The 21,651-nt window shown below is 45.2% G+C and overlaps 1 protein-coding gene across 4 annotated transcripts in view; it reads right to left on the bottom strand.

The window, feature by feature from the left end:
- The window catches only part of Frmd4b (FERM domain containing 4B), a 246,277-nt gene that overhangs the window by 98,153 nt on the left and 126,473 nt on the right, over positions 1 to 21,651 (bottom strand). For all 4 annotated transcript variants that reach the window (XM_005383804.2, XM_005383801.2, XM_005383803.2 and 1 more), the window contains 2 exons: positions 19,996 to 20,088; positions 2,363 to 2,447 (listed from right to left, as the gene is read on the bottom strand). In XM_005383804.2, coding sequence (XP_005383861.1) covers positions 2,363 to 2,447; positions 19,996 to 20,088 — 178 coding nt within the window. The remainder of the gene's footprint in view (positions 1 to 2,362; positions 2,448 to 19,995; positions 20,089 to 21,651) is intronic.

Here is a 21,651-nt window from a genome sequence, read left to right as displayed (position 1 = left end):
AAAGCGCCTGCCTGGCAAGCGCAAGGTCGTGAGTTTGGTTCCCGGTACCGGAGAAAAACCAAAACCAAAATAAATAAATAAATAAATAAAATAGTATAACTGTTTTTGAAAGCAACTTGTCAGTACCTTAAAGAGCTAAATATTATCTACCATGTGATCTATCCATTTCCCTCCTAGGTATTTTTACCCAAGAGAAAAACAAAAGCAAAAACAAAAAAGGTACCCTTACAAACACTTACACATAAAGGTTTAAAGTAGCTTCATTTATAATAATCCCCCAAATGGTACTCTAAATGCCCATTAACAGGTGATAGAATAAACAATTTCATGTATATCCATTCAGTGGATATACATAAAATGTATACTGTTCAGAATATGGAATACTACTCAGCAATAAAACAGATGGACTACTGATACATACAGCATGGATGAATCTCAGAATAATTATACGTAACTATGACAAAAAGATTACCTCTGTGATTCCACTCATATGAAACTCTAATGAAACCTAATATGTTGTGAGAAAAAGTAGAACTTTGGTTATTGTGCATATTTACTATCTTGATTGTGGTGCTTGTTTCAAGGATATCATAGAAGTCAAAACATAAAATTGTATACTTTGTATATGGTCAATTACTGTATATTGCAACAGAGCTATTAAAAAAGCAATGTAATCAACTCTGTCCTTGTGCTGTCTTATGCAGTATAAAACTGTGTGTCTGCAGGGGTTGCATTTAACACTGGGGAGTCCAAAGAAGAGTGCAAACGTAGGTCCTCCAGTTCCCAGCCTGCTATCTTGTATTCCTGAGCCAGGGACCATCCCTCTAGTCACCCTTGGGTTTAGGGAGATGCCTATGGACCGAGGGGCTTCCATGAGTCCTACAAGCAGGCCTGGCGTCTGAATAGTAAACTCTGAGACCCTGGGTATTGAGGCCATAGCTAGGAGTGAGGAGCTTTGTTCTAAAGGACACCCTTTGGCCCAGGGCTTGAGTGGAGTCTTTTTTTTCTTTTTTTCTGGTACCGGGAATCGAACTCACAACCTCGTGCTTGCCAGGCAGGTGTTATGCTGCTGAGCTAAATCCCCAGCCCTGAGTGGAGTCTTTTAAAGTGATCCTAGCCTACAAGTGATGAAACAACTGACAATATGTAAAAGCTTTCAGAAGGTGTCATGGTGGTGCATGCCTGTAAGCTCAGCACTTGGGGGACAGAGGCAGGAGGATTGTAAGCTTGAGTCCTGCTTAGACAACCTCGCAAGATCCTGCCTCAGACAAAAAGAAGAAAGAAAAAAGAGGGGGCAGGGGATGCAACTCGGTACAAAGGCCCTGGATGTAATTCCTAGTACCACAAGCATACAAGCACATAAACACAAACTTTTATGACAGTTTGCCATGGTTGCAATACCCTAGCACGGCGTTTTAATTGAATTTTACAAAGGTAAGCTGCTCTTGATGTATTGGATAGAAGTAAAACCCGGTAACACAAAACAACACGGGTCCCTCCCAACAGAGACCTGAGATACCTGTGGAAGGCGGGTGGCTCTGAGCAGCCACTTTCTTGGCTCCAAGGTGCCACAGGTGTGCACAGCCTAAGTGTCATGGCTTGTGTCTGGACGTCCCCCTAAAGCCTAATGCAGTCATAGTGCGGCTTTTTCAGAGGAGGCTGAATCCAGGGTGTGTGATGCTGGGAGTAAGGGCGGGTGATTCTTAAGTCAGTTCACTGGTTATCTTGGCACTGCCCTAATCGCAGTAGCCTAGACTATAAAAGGGGCAGAAACAAGCCGCTGAGGTCTCTTTCTTGCTTTGCTATCTTCTGCCTGCCATGAACTATTTCTCCCCTGCGACGCCTGTCTTCCACACCACCCTGCCGTGGGGCCAGCTGACTATGGACTGAAACCTCCACAAACTGTGAGTGAAATAAACCTCTCCTCCCTTAACTTTGGACATCAAGTATTTGTCTCAACAACAAAAAAAATAACGAAAATAAGTAAGACACTAAATAAGCCTGGTTTTGCATTAAAGTAAATGTAAGGATGCCGTATGTTTTTAAAAAGATTTCTGGGTTAAGAGGTTCAGACCCCAATCTGATCTACTCTCCTGTGTGTCTCCCTGGGTCACTGTGTGTAGAATATCAGCCATGCGGGAAGTGGTGATCAGGTAGCGTATGATGTACCAACCTCATTCCCTGTTGGTGGAACTGGACAGTAATTACTATATTTGGGGGGTTGCGGGTATAGAAGTATCGGTGGGAAAGACCGCGTATTCTTTCTGGTTTGAAGGTGAGAACACAGGTGAGCTCCTTTGCCACCGCAGTTCCTGTCCCCAGGCAGGCAGGCGCTCCATGAGCAGGACCAAGGGCATCTTACCTTGTGCACACAGGTCTTGGCATTCAGAAAGAACAGCTCCACGGTGGTTTTCTCCTTTAGAAACGATATGCTCTCAATGTAGAACCTGAAAAACAGTACAGTTTTTTTTTTTCCTTCTGTTGGCATGAATTCATTTCCTCACTTGGTGTTCTCCCAAAACAAGGCAGAATTTCGAGGAACAGACTTTTTCTTAGGCACAGCAGGGATGTATGTGCGCGCATGCGTACCTGCAGCTACACGCTCCTACGGAATGCGTCTGTGTGTTGCGAAGGGAGTTCAAGGGAAAATCAAAACGCACCCAGCTGCAAACACAGACTTATCTGACGCGGGACCTGGGAGCTTCCAAGGCCTCAGACGTCTTCAAAACAAGCGCAGATGAAGTGAGAGCGGAGAGGCAAGCCGCTGAGCTGAGCAATGTAATTGAACCTGCAGGCCTGGGAGGAGCTGAGTGGTTTTGAGACCTGGAGCGGGCCTAGGGCCCGCGTCTACTCCCTGGGGAATTTCAGTGACACCCTCCCCAAACATTTCCCCCGAGCGCCAGGGGTTCCCCTTGGCTGGAAGCCAAGCTCTCCAGGCCTTCAGACCTGCTCTTTTCTCATGCAAAGCAGGCTATTCTGGGCCTCCCTCCCTAGTCTGTTCCTAGGAGTTTGCTAATTCAGTCTGTGAGGCCACAGGCTGCTGGTCCCGCGTTCCCTTTCTGAGCTCCACAATGGCCAGAGGAGGGGCGGAGACCGAGGCTTTAACAAGGGCAGTTCTCATCACTTCTTGGCGGGTAAAGACGGCCCTGAGCGGTGAGTGAGCTGCAAGTTGAGGCCCACAGCTGTTCCTCTGCCCTGGATCCTTGCTCCATGAATAATACATGAACAACACACAATGCCCAGCAGCTCAAACTCAGGTTCGCGCGGGAAACTCAAGCTCAGCGCGGTGACAGTGAAGACAAACCAGGCTCGAGCGGCAAAGAAACACATCCTTGGCCCTGCAAAATCGTAAGAACTTGGCTTGCATTCTGTATGGGTTCGCTCTTGTTCAACAGTAACGGAACATCTGATGCACAAACACAGCCAAAAACGCCTGCAAAAGGGCCTGGGGACAGAGCTCAGTGGTACAGCACTTGCTAGTATGCCCAAGGACCTGGGTTCAGCTTCTAGTGCCATAAATACATAAATAATTTAAAGGCAGTGAAAGATTTTATCACTCACTAAGATGGTAAAAGCATTTGTCCACCCCATAATGATGAATCATCAAGAGAAGTTCCCAAAGGAGAATAAATCCTCTATATTTTTATAGACAAGGAGTTATCTCACTGAATAATAACCCTGAATGAAGACTGAAGCATGTCAGGTTTTTTTGAGGCATAAAAGAGGGGAAGGAAATGAGGAGTTAGTGATAATAGACTTTAGAATCAGAAAGATCTAGAATATGGTATCCCCCCTCTGCCATTTATTAGATGTGTGTGTGGGGAAATAATGTAGCTTCTTTGTGCGTGCCTACCTTTCTTTCCTTTTCTTTCTTTCATTCTTCCTCCTTCCTTCCTTCCTTCCTTCCTTCCTTCCTTCCTTCCTTCCTTCCTTCCTTTTTTTTCAGCAGAGGGATTGACTCCTCACTGAGTTTTATCCCCAGCTCTTTTTAATTTTTTGTTCCAAATTTTGAGACAGAGTTTCACTCAGTTGCTAAATTGCCTAGGCTGCACTTGAACCTGTGATCCTCCTGCATCAGCCTGCCACAGCTCTGGGATTACAGGCATGCACCACCAGGCCTGGCTTCTTTGTGTTCTAAGATGAGTGTCAGGATTATACTGCTTCATAGGATTCTGGAAAGATTAACTGAAACAATATATGTAAAATGCTCAAAAATATTCATGATTGCTAATAAAATCTTTTTTTAGCCCAAGAACGCAGAAGCGCGTGTTATGGGAAGAATTATGTAAACTTTCTAAGATCTTTTGTAATAAAATAGAGGTAATGATGTTCACTAGGAGGGCTCTTATGTGAATTAAATGAATTACATACAATGTGCCCAGTACAATGCCTGGCGCATGCAGAAATTCAGCAGATTCTAACGAGTGAGGCTTAGCAAACCTTACAATTTGTTGAAAGTCTTAAAGGATGCGGTGGAATTTAAACTACACCTGAAAGTGAGGACGCAGGATCCTGCCAAATAGAAAGAAATCCAGATGGTGAAGGGACAAACCATCACCTGTGCTCTCGGAGGGACTGAAGGACAGGTCCAGAGGGACTCAGAGGAGGCGGAGAAAGGCGCTGACTATAAGGCAGGAGGGGGGGGGAGGGAGGGAGAGAGAGAGAGAGAGAGGGAGAGGCAGGAGCTGCACAAATACAGTTGAAGCAGAGAGGGGCTGAGCCACTGCGATTGTGGATACAGGAACTAGGAGGACCAGAGGCTGGCTAATGTGCAGGGCTGAGATGAGCTGTGTGACTCAGTTTCCCTGCACTTCCACTCGATTAGGTGCGGGCGTTGTTTCCTGCCTCACCCCTCCTTTTTTGCTTGTTTATGTTTTACAGTACTGGGAACTGAATCCGGGGCTTTTAACTGACCCAAACCCCAGCCCTTTATATTTTCTATTTTTGAGACAGGGACTCACTAAGTTGCTAAGGTTGGGTTCTAACATGGAATCCTCCCCGCTCAGCTCCCAGAGTGCTGGAATTACAGGCATGAACCACTATGCGTGGCATCCCTTGTACTTTTTATCCCTAGCTCTCAGAAGTAGTAGCACAATCCTGGCTGACATTTACTGCGCTTGTACTTGTGTGCTGGGGAAGGTGTTAAAAGCTTCCTGTGCATTTTTTCATTTATTACAACCATTTGGGGCCGGACATACCTGTTGTTGCCCCCATTTCACAGATGCAGCCATGGAGTTTAGAGATCTGCCCACAAGACAGGGCTAGGTCTTGATTTGGGTCCATGTTACAGTAAAAGACAAATTGCCACTGGCTCCTCTCAAAATACTCCCCCTGGCTTCAAATACCCTTATCCTGTCACTCTTGCCAGTTTCAGAAGCAGTTCTGGAAGTCCTCTTTTGTGAGTGAGGTCCTTTTACAAGGTAGGATTAAAAAAATGCTGCAGAGTGCCGTCCATAGAAAGGCAAGCTCATAAAAACCATTGCAGTGTCTTCATCCACCTTCTCCACTGGATCTGGCACTGGGTGACTTCTGATCCTCCCCGAAAGTCAAAATAATCATCAAAGGTGAACATTTGGCATTGATTCAGGCCACTGAGGCAGTCACTGCAGTGCAGCTAAAGACATTCATGAAAGAGGACTTCCAGAAGTGCTTCAGAAAGTGGCAAGAATGATGGGATAAATGTGTTCAAAATGAAGGGGAGTATTTTGAGGGGATTAATGATAATTTACTGTAGCAATTTTTTTATTTTATGAGAAAAAGGTAAAACAAAATTTCATCACAAGATGATAGGAGAATAACCATAGTTAATACATTGGACATTATTATCTTTAAGTAGGTACCCAGAATACAAGACACTGGCATAAAAAATTCTCTAATCTATACAACCGCAAACTTTCCTTTTCTGTGAACTAAGAGATACTCCTAGTATAGCTAACTTGCATTTTCTCTCTCTTTTCCCTTCCTTCCTTTCCCGTTTTCCCCATCCTAGTTCCTTTTTCCTTTTGAATAATTTTTTCCCATTTCACAATATCAATTGTACATTTTAGAACTGATTTACTCTTTCGGTTTCTCATACTAGGTAGGCAATACAATGTTTAGACATCTGAGTCTGATTTATTTCACTAATGAGTAAGGCCTCAAGTTGCATCTATTTGCCTGTAAAAGTCTTGAGTTTATCCTTCTTTATGTCTGAGTAGTACTCATTGTATAAAAATACCACATCTTTTTTATCCATTCCTCCACTGATGGGCATTTGGGTTGTTTCCAAGATTTGGCTATTACAAATTGTGCTGCTATAAACATGGGTGCACATGTATTACTGTCGATGATGTTTTTAATTCTTGTGGGAAGATATCCAGAAGTGGACTAGCCGGGTCAAACAGGACCTCTAATCCTAGCTTTTTAAGGAGTCTCCACACTGATTTCCACAGTGGTTGCACCAGTCTGGACTCCCACCAGTAGTGGAGAAGGGTTCCTTTTTCCCCACAGCCCCTCCAGTATTTGTTACTGGTTGATTTCTTGATGACAGCCATTCTTTCTGGGGTAATATGGAATCTCAGTGTTGTTTTAATTTGCATCTTTCAAATGATCAGTGATGTTGAATGTTTTTTCATATATTTATTTTCCATTTGTATTTCTTCATCTGAGAAAATGTGTATTCATTTCGGATGCCCATTTTTGGATTGGGTCTTTGAATTTGGGGGTCTGATTTTTTCAATTATTTATATGTTTTAGATAGAAGTCCTTTGTCTGGGGGACAATTGGCTAAAATTTTTTCCCAATCTGTGGGTTATCTTGTCACTCTGTTGGTGATTTCTTTTTGTGTGTAAAAGCTTTTTAATAAGATGAGGTCCAGTTGTTGATTCTTTGAAATATTTCCCACGCAGTTTGGGTTTTGTTTATGAACTCTCTGCCTACACCTGTGTCTTTAAGACTTCTACCTACTTTCTCTTCTACTAGATTGAGTGTTTCTATTTTAATATTTAGACCTTTGACCCATTTTGACTTTAGTTTAGTGCATGGTGAGAGACATGGGTCTAGTTTTAGTCTTTAGCATATATAGAGCCAGCTTTTTCTACTGTAGTAATTTTTAAAAAACCCACACACATCATAATTTTTGATCATACTTCCTATGTTGAAGTAGTTCCTCACTGCTTCAAAAAGAAAACCAGTACTTATGAATAAGTTAGAAGGGGATAAATTTTGCTTTGACCAGAAACCTCTTTTATAAGTTTTAAAAGCTTTCCCAGAGGAGTGACTTTCCTACGCATTCAGGTCCCCAGTCACAGTAGAACTCCAAGTCTGTTTTCTCCTCCAAGATTATATGCTTCTTCCTTTTTTCCTTTTGTTTTTCTTGTTTTTCTCCGGTACCGGGAACCGAACTCACGACCTTGCGCTTGCCAGGCAGGTGCTTTGCCGCTGAGCTAAGTCCCCAGCCCCTCCTTTTTTCCTTTACGCCCTCAATATTTAAGGAATACCTGCTGTTTGAAAAGAGTTATTGTAGAATGCTTGGGAGTATACTAGTAAATAAGGCACAGCCACAGTCAACAGAACAATCAATTAAAAATTAAGCATATATATATGAATTTAAATGATTCATTTATCAAAAACTTACTGAACACCCAGTAGGTACCAGACACTGAGAAGGGTGCTGGGAAATCAATAATAATAATGACAATACTGGAAGTGATAACAGCAGCCATTTATCAAGAGCTATCCATGAACCAAACACAGTGTAAGAACGCTGTACCTTGTTTAATCCTTTTTCTCAGGTTAAGAACAGGGGATTAGGGAAATTAGGTCTCCAGCACAAATGTTCAGAGTGATCTGAAGAGAAGGCAACTGAAATAATGATCTGCTTTTCTGTAAAGATGTTCAATTACATCATGCTATTATGCTATTCTCATACAAAGACATAGAAGGGGGACACGCTCTCCTGCAAGAGTGACAGGCCTCAGGGATACAGATATATAAATAGTTACAATGCGATGTGGCAATTGCTGGGCAGGGATAGTTTCACTTTAAAATTTTTTTTATTTTAAAGAGAATAAAAAAATAACAAAATAAGAACAACATAGACAAAAACAAAGCAACACAAAAACAATAAAAATGATACAGAGTTTCAAAACAAGATGATAGGCATTAACAGTGGTTGTTATACTACATACTGTCATCTTCAATGCAGTTCCTCAGATTACCAGATGTAAGAATGCAAGATTGATCAGACTATGAAAGAGAACAAAAAATAATAAAAAATAGAAATGATACACAGCTTCACTAAACAAGATGGTAGGAATTCACCAATGGTTCTTATATTGCATATTGTTGTCTTCGAATTAGTTGTTCAGATTAAGAGATATAAACATGCAAAATTGGTCAAAAAGTTTTAAGCATTAACTGTTCCTTTCAATAAACCTATAGGCATCAGCAGTACAATTATCCCAGCTAGCCTTCTGTATACACAATACGTATTTTTTCCCCTTCCTTCTTTCTTTTTCTCCTTTCCCTCTTCCCAGTTGTTCCTTCCCTTGGAGCAATTTAGTTTCACTCTTAATTATTTCCATACATATCTCTAACGGATAAGGATCATGCTAAAACCGTAAGCTCAATGGATTTTCATACTAACAAAGTTCAGTAATTCCTTCATATTATTCGAAATACAGTTCCCATTCAAATTTTCCTGTTTTCTTTTAAAATTCTGTGACTGTGATTTAATCAGTAAAGATGCACTCATTTGCAGCAGGAGTCACATACGCAAAAGCTGTAAGGTCACCGGCTGGATCCGAGCAGGTGACCCTGAGGGGGGCCGCCTGGGGGGCTGGCAGAGCACGCCCTTCCCCAGCTAGAGCTCCTTCTCCCCACCGGGGTGAGGCCTAAACCAGACCAGATAGGTCTCGAATACTTACAATGACCTGACAGTCAAAGGTGGCTGGTGCACATTTGCTCTGCCAGCAACACCCGAATGAAATTGCCCACTGGTTTCTGCTCTTCGGATCCCTTTGGAAGGCCTGCCGCAGCCAGGGCGTGGTGGTGCACACCTATAATCCCAGCGCTTGGGAGGCTGAGGCAGGCAGGCAGGCGGATCGGAAACTGAAGGCCTGGCAAATTCAGGACAACCAGGAATACAGGACTAGATAATGAGACCCTATCTCTAAAAACAACAAGCACCCCCACCCCAAAAGGAAAAAGGAAGAGAAGAATCTCTGAAGCTCTGGCTCCTGATTGTTCCAAGGCTTCCTTGGTTCGGTTTTCCTTCACTTATGTGTACAAGCGTGTTTGCCACTACAGGTGTCTGTTGCCGCCACCAAAGAATCAAATGAACAGAGGGCCTCCTATGCTAGCGGGGGAAATACAGCATTCTCTGGGCATCATTTCTTTCAACCTCCAGTGAAAGCAGACACAGTAAGAAAGCAAACTGTGAACCCATTGTGCAGGTGAGAAAGCTGAGATAAACAGATGCAAAGTCATTTTCTCGAGGCCACACAGCTACAAAGTGGTGGAGCCAAGACTCAAACAGAGAGGACTGCTTGACGTGTCAGTTCATATGCCTAGGCAGTACCACATAACGACTTTCTGCAGCGAAAGTCACATGAAACAGGCCCTGTGCACAGCGCTGGGGGCCGGAGAGGGACGTGACTGACGCAGCTCATGAACCAAGGAGGGAGCAATGCCAAGATGAAGCCCAGCGGAGTCAGGCCACAGGAGATGGACAGCTGAGCGGGGTCTTAAAGAATGCATGAGTTCCCCAGGTGGGGAAGGGAGGAAGGACAGTCCAGGCGGAAGGCGCAGCAGCCGGACTCACTCTCTCGCCTTTTCTGAGAACGGCAGAACCTCACACAGGCAGCTGAGCACCAAAGCAATTTGTGCTTTATCCAACCCTGAAGAGATACCAGGCCCAGGGGCCACCTCGCTTCTGAAGTCCAGGCCCCTGACTATATCCTAGTTCCAGGGAGCAGGCCCCTACCTAATCACCCCTTCACTCTGATCCCCCGCCCTGGGCCCTGCTGCCACCGCGGTATCCGGTTACCTGTGCTCTGGCTCCACAGCCCAGCTCTGCCTGACCGACTTCCTGGTTATGGAGTGTGTGGAAAGTACACTCGGGCCTCGGGGACAGTGGCTCTCCAGGCACGCTGTCTGCACGTGCCCTGACCTGAACACAAACCTTCGCGGATAAAGGGAATGGATCGCTCCAGCCGCACAAAATAAAGACTTTTGTTGTAGCCCTTTCTGCCAAAGATACAGCTTATTGTGAGTGAGTTCACTAGGATTTGGCCAAGTTGATGCCCAGGGTTGAATTCTGAGCTTCAGAACATTGTGGCTTAGGCCTGTAATCCCAGCACTCTGGGAGGCTGAGGCAGGAGGATCACAAATTCAATCCCAGCCTGCGCAATATAGAGATGTAGTGAGACCTTGTTGCAAAATAAAAAAGAAAATAAAAAAGCTCTGGGGATGTAGCTCAGTGCAAAGGCTCTGAGTTTGATCTCTAGTATCAGCAAAACGAAACCAAACCAAACAAACAAACAAACAAACAAAAATTCAGAATGAACCCAGGCTTTCTGAATAGGCACGGGCTTCGGAAGACAAACCTCCAATGGCTTAACAAACAAAAATTTATTAGAAGAAAACCTGGGGAGGTTTTGTCTCATCTTTGAGCTACCCTGGGCACCTCCCCCTTTCTGGATGTCCTCCTCACCACCGATCGGGGGGTAACAGAACATCACCTCCCAAAGACATGACAAAGGCAACCTGCAGGCTTGGGTGGAGCAGGCCCTTCTGCCAGATGACAAGACGCAGGTGTTAACGAGCAGCAGCGCTCTGGGGGTGTCTGGGCTGCCCTCACCTGGGGAGTCCCTCACATCTAGACGGCCACAGTCTCATTCTGTGGCATTTCTTCAGCATTGCCAAAGTCCAGGGAGTCGGTAGATGCTACTTTGTTTGTTTTGTTTTTGGTTTTTTTTGTTTGTCTTTTCTGGTACCAGGAATCGAACTCATGACCTTGCGCTTGCCAGGCAGGCGCTGTGCCGTTGAGCTAAATCCCCAGCCCCCAGTAGATGCTACTTTGAATTCCAGGTCCAACCCTGCTCAGCTTGGGGAACTTGGGCCAGCTGCTTCGCCCTTGGGACCGCTCTCACCTCTCTGGCCCCCAGACCAGAAAAATGAGTGCTGTTTCCCTCACGTGGAAAATACCGCGTGGCACCCAGTTCAGCAGCCAGTGCGTGGCGGGGATCATTAATGTGTGACTATTCACTGGCATGTTATTGGTTGGACTGTAATAAAAGGCGGTGTCTTAGGAGCATCTTCCCAACTGTATCAGTACCAACCAGAATGAAAATTTCAAGCATCCTTCCAAAATTCTTTCTTTCAAGGGAGCAAATGCTGCAAAAAGTGGTTGGTTGAATACAGAAGGGGAAAATTCTGAGAAACCAGTGCCCTTTTGACCAGTTTTGACTTTTCTCCCCGATTAAGCAGATTTTCTTTGTTTTCCAGGAGCCTTTGCTATGTCTGAGTGATAACGATCAAGGCCTGAATGGGGCAAAACTTGCTCAGTTGTTTTGCATTCTCAACAGTGCTGAGTATGAGACTGGCAAGAAGCGAAGCTAAATCAAAGCACCTTCCTCTAGGTTTCGGTTAGCCACGGTTCGGGAACTCATGGCAGCTGTTGAGATCAGATCCTATCAGATCCTGGTCCGCGTACTGATCAGGGAGATCTCTGTTTATTGCTGCTAATGACCCTGCTCCCTGAAGGCTACAATGTAATTTAGTTGTATTTCACTTTCTCGATGGTATGACGCTGTTATGGAGTCCAGTGCGCTCCCTTTCATCTCTGGGAGGGGAGCAGCCTTGGAGGAATCCCAAAAGAAGCACTATTTGCATCTGCTCTGTGCTTCCCCTCCCAGGAAAGCCCTTCCTCCCTTCTGAATTTCCAGGGGAGGCTGAGAGCCACAGGGCGTGTCCGGGGAGCCTGTCTGAACCTGCCCTCCTGGCCCCTCCCCCTCACAGTTCTGCGTTCTCCAGGAGGGCTGCAGGCTCAGGGCAGTGCCGGCCACACTGTGACCTTCTAGGAACAGGTGGGGGCTTCCGTCCTAGACATAGTGAAGGCTCAGGGTCATGTGAATTCCAAGTGCTGGCCTCTCCAAAACTGCCTGTTCCTGGCCTCTGGGAGGAGCGTCCCCTAGGGAGGAAGCCCCTGGGTATGGTGAACAGGAGGAGGAGAAATGCTGAGATCCTCTAGCCAGGGCAGAGGTGAGCAGGTCAGACCCAGGCCAGGCAGTCCCCAGGCTTCGCACCGGAAGGCCCTATATCACATGGAGGGAGCGGGTGGCTGAGGCGGGCTCGTTATTGTAACACACATAGCTCATGGGTTGAGATTCTCCATTATATGTTAACACACGAGATCCTCTACCCCGCCCAGTAGATAGCACGGTCCCCAGCTCTGTCTCTACAGGTGAGCAAACAGGACCCAGCGGATGCCAAAAGCTTCATGGCGGAGCAGCAGGAGGTGGGGGATACGCACCTACAGCGGTGCTCATGCACTGCTCTCAGTGGTGGGGGACTCACGGCATTGAAGACGTGTTTTGATTGTCACGATGGGGGGCGTTACTGGCATCCGCGGGTGGGGACGAGGGGTCCTGCTAAGCATCCTAGAGCACAGTACCCCTCCCCAGCGCAAGAATGCCTGGCCCAGAATGTCAGGAATTCCACGGAGGAATCCTGCACTAGAGGCCAAGCTTTGAAGTTTCTGCTCCATAGCTTCTTCTACCCCTTATAGCTCTAATTGTTTTATGTTACTCTGAGGCTTCCATCCTCGTTGACCTTGGCCATACACACACACACACACACACACACACACACACACACACACACAAAGTACCCATAGCCTAGATCTTAAAACTGCAGAAATACTTGGCACACCCACCAAAAGACGGGACCCGAAAACTAGAGAGGAGGGCGAGCAGGTTTCTACAATTTCTGGTATCTGATCAAGGAGCCCGCTGAGAATTATCCTGTAGAAACGGGACTCAGGATTGTGGATGCATTTGAAGGACTTTGTGTTTTTCTTGAGTTCTCAGAGATAAGATGCTCGCAGATGGAGTTACTCGCCCACTGCCCGAAAGCTCAGAATGAGTAGGCTGGGGTGGTGGTGGTGGTGGGTGAGATTAAGGTGACCAACAGTTGCATGTCGGCTCTGGAATCTCCTGTATGCGGACGGGAGCTGGCAGAGGGCAGAGACCTCCAACTGACCCACATGTCCCTTACAGGAGCCTCTGCTGCATCTGGACAGCAGGGATCCATTATTTCTCTGGGCTTTTAAATCACATTTCTCCCTGGAAAGATGACCCCTTCCCGTCCTCTTGTTATTGTAAATCACGTACTCTCTGAGAGCTTTAAAGTAACTCGTGGCTGTCTAGTCGCAAACATTCATCTCTTCTTTTTTTATTACTCTTCATATGGCATTAAAAAGAAAGATTTACTCAGTATGTTTATTGTAGGAGAAAAAGAAAAGTCAAAAGAGAAGAAAAGTATTGTAATCATTCTACTTGGAGACTAACACCTGCTAATATCTTACACATTTTTGTATGTGTACAACTATTTCACAAAAGGGCTGCCATGTTGCTCCTATGCCTCAGTATTCTGCTTGGCCTAGAATATGTCGGGAGCATTTTTCTGCATCATTGAATCTCTTTTCACCATAGCGTCCACCTTTTGCATACCTCTGGCTCACCATAAAAAAGTATCTGTGGAGTGACCTGGGCCCCGTGAGGATTAGACATGATGTTCCTTTGAGTTAAACGCTTTCTAAAGGCCTCGTGTTCCAGCTGAGCCTGGTGCTAGGGGCCTGTGATCCCAGCACTCTGGGAGGCTGAGGTAGGAGGAACGCCATTTTGAGCCCAGCCTGAGCAACTTAGTTAGCAAGACCCTGTCTCACATATAAATATGGGCTGGGAATGTAGCTCACTGTAAAAGCCCTGGGTTCCATCCTCAGTACAGGAAAAAATAAACAAATAAAGCAAATGTTCCAAAGCCGGGTCAGGCCCAGCCCTCAGAGGCTCCTGATTTTCAGCAGCTCTGACAAAAGCTAGTGTCTTCCCCCTTGCTTCTTATTAAGATTCTCCCCTGAGAGGGACAGTTCTCAGCTTGCAGCCTCATAGATGACTCCTAAAATCCTAGGGCCTGGGAAAGTAACCTGGCAAGTGAAGGAGGAAAAGAAGGGAGAAAGGGAAGCAAGAGCAATAGGAAAGCGTTGGGGGAAGCAGAGCTATTCCAAAGAGTAAGGCGGACGGAAGGCGCCAACCGAAATCCCGGGGGAGCAGGAGCTGGGTGGTACCAGCCCGCGCCGCCCACTGCCCTCCCCTGTGGGGAAGGGAGGTTTCCCGCCAGGTCAGGCCAAGTCTCCGATTTAGATGCCTGCCTGCTCACTCCCTATCAGGCTTTTCAAATGAGCACATCTGGGCTGCATTACCCAGGAGGCCTGTGTGTTTGCGGGAGATAATTTACAGCTGTGAGATAACAGCCCCCAGCCCACAGAAGTCCCCAGAAACCTGAGGGAGTTTGGACTCATATGGAAATGGAGAGCTGGTTAAATAAGTTAAAGTACGTCAATAAATTATTGTGTGTCTGTACACATACAAGATGCATACATATTTAGCCTGTGTCTTAGAGACTTTGGCACCAGAGCAAAGGCATATGTTTGATAAAGGCTGATGTCATGAAGGGAAAGCTATGGGGCTCAACATCCATGTTTTCTGTCTGCAGAAGCAGACGGTTTCCGAGCTGCTCCCTGCACGGTGGGGACATAAGCCAGAGACTGTACCCCTCACATCAGTAGGACCTTAGTGTTCAGCTTAGGAGTAAATGAGACAACACACGTCAACTGTTCAGCCCAGTACCTGCCACAGGGTTTATGCTATGTTATTTTGTTCAACTAGAGATTGAACCTAGTGCTTTCAGATCAGCTACATTCCCAGCCCTTTTTACTTGTTTATTTTTATTTTGAGACAGGTTCTTGCTAAGTTTCTAAGTTTCTAGGCTGGTCTCGAATTTGTAATCCTCCCACCTCAGCCTCCCAGAGTGCTGAGATTTCAGGCGTGGGCCAGCACACCTGGCTGCGAGGAAACCTTTTGAGAACAAAACTGGATAGTATTTTTCTTTTGCATAAACCCTATAACTAATATATATATATATATATATATATATGTATATTTGCTTCATTTGTATAAGGTTTTGCAGTCATTTTGTGTCCCCTGCCCTCTCTTGAATTCTCACGATGGACCTGCCTGGGGCCACATTCCGTCTCCAGTGACTGTGCAGTAGGGGTGTCGTGGTCCGGTCCACCCCACTTATTCTTTTTTTTTTTTTTTTTGGTTTTTCTCCGGTACCAGGAACTGAACTCACGACCTTGCGTTTGCCAGGCAGGCGCTTTGCCGCTGAGCTAAATCCCCAGCCCCCACCCCACTTATTCTTGCAGTGACCCTTGCAACAGCTTCCTCATTAATCCTGTGCTGTCTCCCATGATTCCTTCCACTGCATTCTCAGCAATGAGGCTGGGTGAGGGTGTTTAAACTAAAGGTGTCTCCCAGAAGCACCGAGCCACAGGTCCCAGTGCCCTGCAGCCCAAGCCCACGCCACTTCCTACGCCTCTCCTTTCTGTGGGTTCTGTCCAGCCACACAGCTGCCACCCAGGGCTGGTCCGGGCCAGGCGTGCTCCTCCACAGAGCCCGCGCACCTGCTAGTCTTGGGCTGGAGCAAACCTCCCAGGGAGCTGCACGGCTTCCGGCCTCACCTCCTCCTGTCTTTGCTCAGTGCCAACTTGAGAAGTCACCTTGGGCCCTGCTATTAACATGAAAGCCTCTGTTTCACCAACACTCTTGCTTCTGCCTCGCTAATGTATTTCCCCCAGAATACCACCCATTCTATTCTTCCCAAACTGGAGGCTGGAGATGCTTTGAGAAGTGGCTGACTTCACAGGAGTGAGTGACAACCCTTTGAGAAGCTACCGTATTTATTTAATGTCCGCCTCCTCCCACTGGGCTATAACAACAGCAGGACGGTGTCATTCTCTTTGGCCATAGTTGTATCCCCCGCAGGTACATAGCATGGGGCCAGACATGGTAGGAACTCAGCGACTACTTAGCAGATGAATGAACAAAGTAAAAGAGCCCCAGGAATCCGCGTGTGCGTTAGTTCTGCGCATGGCTGTTCTCCCAGAGCTGGAACAGTGTGGAGTATACCGCCAACTGATCAAAAAGTAGGGAAGAAAGCAAGCAGGGAAGAAAGGGTTCTCACAGCTTGGTGCAGGTCCTCCCAGACATTCTATTAGCTCTTACAGACTTATATATATACTTGTAGAACACACCAATTTAAAAATAAAACCTAATGTGATAACTTGAACTTCTACCCATGGCATAAGCATCAGTTTACACTGTATTTGACTACTTCTGTTCACTACCTTTTTTTTCCGACATAGAGCATCTTGTCACCCAAGGGCCTGAGACAGATACATGACACATGACAACATCCCTGATAACAATGACTTACTGAAGGGGCGATTTACAAGGAGACAGAAGGGTGGAGACAGGGTCCTAGCAACACGCCCTCCCCCATGGCACACTGTAGCAAAATCTGGGCCAGGAACGAGAGCGAGTTGGGGGATTTGGGGCTGCAGGGGAGTCATTGCATAGTTTGAAAAATTTCCTAAGATGATTTGGATAAGCCCCAGCATCTCCTGGAAAAACTGAAATGTAATGCAATGCACTTTCTCATCTAATTGTTTTTGTGAAAGTGATTCTTTATTCACTGTCAGAACACCACAATTTACTGACCCTCTCTGCATTGTTGGCGTTCGGATATTGGATATTTGGATTTTTCCATTAAAAACAACAGAGATGCCGATCCCTGTAACACAGGACCCCTGAAAGGGAATCCTTTCTCACTGTGCGTTAACTACTCCTTGACCACACACCTCCGTGCTGCGGCTGAGGGGCCCCGGGCTCCAGGCTCCAGGCTCCAGCACACAGCCACACTGAGGTGACAGGAGGAGAGAGTGGCTTGATCTCTAAAGGGTTCCCTGAGCTTCCAGAGCCTCTTATGAGGATCAGACATCCAAAGAGGACCAAATCACATTTTGTTCTGTTCTTTTTTCTCCTAACGGGAGGCAAAAAACCCCTTCAAGAGGCAACTGATTTCACAGGGCTGTGTGACAACTCCATTCATCCACCTGCCCAGAGCTATGTCCCACTCAGTGACCTCTGTCAGTTCACCTAGTCCTTTGGTGTGTGGTTTGCTTTATCATTAATTTAAGTGGAGTAACAACAATTACTTAATTGGGATAACAACAAAGGCTATAATGACCTCACTATCCTGTTGGGAGGATGAATTAAGTGAATAATTAAAACCTTGATAAGCATTTCAAACATGCAAGTAGTTAAGGGAAAGTGCACTGTAATGCCAAGTGATTATGGGACACTCCTGAGATAGGACTCCAGGTAGGTGCCGAGGCTCCCGCACAAGCAGCAGGCCCCTCTTGAATCCCAGGAAACTGCTGGTGAAGATGGGGCGGCTTTCTCAATGACTGACCGGGAGGGAATGCAGGGTTTTCTCCTCTGCTGTTTTTAGACTCAAGGTAGATCACAAAACAGCTGGCAAAGAACTAGTGCACAGGTCTGGTTACTAAATAAATGGTACTAGTTAGACTCTCCTAGGACATCAGCTTTCACTGACTCATGACGCTAATGAACAGAGGTGCGAAGAAAAAGCGCAGACACATTAACTGCAGCCTAAATTTAATATACATAATTGGAAACAGCCCAAGTGCTGAGCAGGGGATGGCAGAGCTGACCTATGGAGGTATGAAGCAACAGGTTACTATTATTGTTGTTCTTGCTACTATTATTGAGGTGCTGGAGATTGAACCCAGGACTTTCACACTGAGTTATATACTTAGTTCTCTTTTCAAATTTTGAGACAAGGTCTTGATAAGTTGCCCAGGCTGGGCTCAACTGCAATCCTTCTCCCTCAGCCTCCCCAGTGCCAGGATCACAGATGTGTACCATTGTGCCATGCCAAGACACAGACAGGAACAAATTAGAGTGGGGAGCGGGCATCAACGCTCGTGAAGAATAATTTTTGCCTTTTACTTTGCACATTCCCACAGCTTGAAGCATTCAGAGAAATAATGTAATTCTTTGTGAAAAAACATTTTGATTATGTGGAAGTGTTTTCCCTAAATGAAACAAACTTTTCTGTCCCTGGATGCTTGGTTAATAATTAATATGTAACTTTTCCACTTGCTGGTGGTTTTTTTCCCCCTCTATCTGAAAAGAGTGAAGCATTCATGTCCTATCTTTTGAGGAAACTCTGATGTTTTTCCTCTAGGATTTCTGTGCACTTTTTCATACCGATGATTTGTTCCTGCACAAACCAACACTATGCTTTCTCTTTTCTGGGTTTTATTTATTTATTTTTTTCTCACCCCTTTTCTGGGTTTTAAAAATATGACTTCTGAGGGCTGAGGGTGTAGCTCAGTGGTACAGCACATGTGTAGCATGGGTGGGGCAGTGGGTTTCATCCTAAGCACCATAAAAAAAAAAAAAAAAAAAGGAAAGGAAAGAAAAGAAAAGAGAAGAAAAGAAAAATAAGATTCCTGGTAGGAAAACAATTGAAATTGGGGATTATTGTCAATACTTTATTTGCTCAGAGCAATCCTCTAAAGTCATCATCAAGTTACGTAAGAAAGATAATTTAAAAAGAAATTGTAGGACATATTATTCTCATCCTTTTGGAGTTCATGAAGCAGACTAGATTAGAGAGAAGCTAGCCAGGTGTGGTGGTGCATGCCTGCAATCCCAGTACTCAGGTGGGGTTGGGGGAGCTGATGCAGGAGGATCTCCTCGAGTTCCAGGCTAGCCTGGGCTACATAGTGAGCTCAAGGCCAGCCTGTACTACATGGTGAGACCCTGTCTCATAAAAACAAAAACAAAAGATTTTTTTCAACTCATTATAGAAAACAAAAGAAACGAAACCTTCTACCACCATGATAAAAAGCAAAGTGCCTTTTCATCATCCAAAAATTAACATGATCTCAGAATACTGAACCATTCTTCACGTTGATAAAAGTTCATGAAAATAAACACTGGTAAGAAAGCTATCACCTTAGCTTGTTTTTCAAAAATCATATTTGGCTTTCAGGCCAGGAAATAAAATTTATCATGAAATTTTTATCCAAGCTAGGATGAGTGCAGAGTGCCAGGACTTAGGGAGGGGCTCTCACTCATAGTGTCTTGTATACTTCATAAACTAAGAGGAACATGGGTGTCCACTTCTCACAGCATTTGACTTACACTAGCTGGCAATAATGAGTGCGAGACACTCCCGTGATAAGCTGTCTTTGGGAAACCACTGCATTAGTTAAATGCATGCACGTCAGGATGTGGTTAAGTCAGTTGCCCACATGGAGCTCAGAGAACAAGTCAGGGGTCCCTGGGATTATTTTCAGCAGTCTCTCTGCATGCAAACAGAATTCTGACCTCTGAACTGTTAAGATGAGCATTCTTTCCATGAGCATTGGTTTGTGCTTTATCTCCCATTCCAATAAGGCATGAAACTGTATAAAATTCAATTATTTCCAAGTCTCTAGAAAACATTATTCTAACACAAAATGTAACAGCGCATGCTGGCTATGTTTCAAATAATAGGAATCCTGAGAGCATATTAAGAAACAGGCTTATATATTAACACACATCACTCCTGTTTTTCAGCCTTAAATTGATCTTAGAGGGTTTAAGGAAGTAAGGAAGGGGATTCTATCTTCAAAGAAAACAGCTCTGCGCAGTAGCTATGGTAACTTGGTCCCCAGACCAAGATAGTGGTACACCCCATCCACAGGATGTCTTGATAGGTCTCTTCCTTTTATCTTTATCTCTGATCATCAAAAACGTTAAAATATAATCCCACCAAAACAAAAGGAAAGGGACGCCGGATATGCTTCTGCATACTTACCTGACAGCAAAGTACAAAACTGCCGGGCCGGGCTTCTTGGGCAAATCATGGTCAAGAACCCGGTGATCTAACTGCAGCCAGTTCTGCTGACCTCTGCGAGAGCAAAGCAAAGGAAAAGGATTCTGTGAAAAGATTGCTGACACAGTGCTGGCAAAGCTGGGGGGAAGCAGCCACTCTCAGACACCAAGGGGGAGTTCCACTCGCTGCAAGTCACAGACACACCTGCCTCTGAGCCAGCATTTCAGATTCCGGGGGTTTACTGAGATAGTGTGTACAATTCAAAAGTGATCTATACACACATTCGCCCACCACGGCACTGTCTGCACTGGTAAAAGGACTCGCCGTCACCTACATGTCCTACAGGGTTCTGTTAAAGTAATTACCCAAAACTTTACAGTGAGCTGAAACGCAACCTTAGCTAGGACACAGAGCCCGTTTATACACTTACTATGAGCAGTTGTTGAGATACAATATTACATTTGAAAAAGCAAGATGCATGACAATAAGCACAGTACATTGCCATGACTATACACTAACCCGTACATAAAAACTCTCTGAGAGGAGAAGAGACTGGTAATCCTGGCTACTTTGGGGAGGTCAAAAACTGGGCAACCTTTATTAATCTTTAAATTCTTATTAAACATGCCATTTTTTAGTCGAGAAGGGGAAAACTCCTGGTTTGATGAAATCAGACACAGATTCCAATATCACAACCTTTGAAAATGTCCAGGGACAAACATTCCCCGCTATTTCTGTGTGCACCTGAGGGATTTACGAAGATTTAAGCAGGTGTTTATTTACTCAGGAGCCTCATCAAATTCACGGGTGTAAATTACTTTCTCTAGATTTTCACCTCCGAGGGATAAAAGGACTGAGACAATGCGGACTGTTCACACGTCTTTTCCAGGGTTGTCCACCTAGTCCACGCGTTTCAGAGACCACTTCATTTGCTTCCATGAAATTCAATTTAAGACCATGCTGATGTGGCCCATGCAGCAGCAAAATCTATCATGGGCTGGAAGACGTTTCTCAGCCTATTTTGGTTCTTCAGTAAATACTTAAAATGAACAAAGTCAATCTGGGTGCGGCGGCCTGTAATCTTAAGCACTCTGGCAGCCTGCGGCAGGAAGAACACAAGTTTAAACCCAGTCAGGGCAACTGAGTGATTTAGCGAGACCGTGTCTTAAAAAAAAAAAAAAAAAAATGCTGGGGATGTAGCTTAGCTCAAAGGCCCTGGGTTCAGTCCCCTGTACTGGGAGAAAATCAGAAAAACAGGTGTAGTACTCTTTATTGAGTAACTACTCTTTGTTCACCATCTTAGAGCTTTTTACCTTAATAGCGATATTTGTACAGTAAGTCTGCAAGGACAGTGGCAGGGCTGGGATTGGAACCCACAACTTCCAAAACAGGAGAAAATGAAAGGAGAGGGTTAATTAGCATTTGTAATAACTTTAGATCAGTGTCTGTCACTTTCCAGCTCTAACACTGGAAAAAATGCATCTCTGGTTCCATAATTACAAGGTGAGGCTGCTCACAATTACCTCTAGATTCCCTTGGAGGAATGCAACACAGATAAATAAGCTGATACACATAGCATGAGAAGATCTTAGAACTACTGCTTTGTGCATAAGAGGGTGGAGGGAAGTTCAAAGGGTT

This window comes from Chinchilla lanigera, unplaced genomic scaffold, assembly GCF_000276665.1.
Source record: "Chinchilla lanigera isolate Chin_1 unplaced genomic scaffold, ChiLan1.0 scaffold00020, whole genome shotgun sequence".
NCBI classification, from domain to species: domain Eukaryota; kingdom Metazoa; phylum Chordata; class Mammalia; order Rodentia; family Chinchillidae; genus Chinchilla; species Chinchilla lanigera.
Note: the sequence above shows the minus strand (reverse complement) of the source record. Positions and strands in the feature narration are given on the sequence as shown.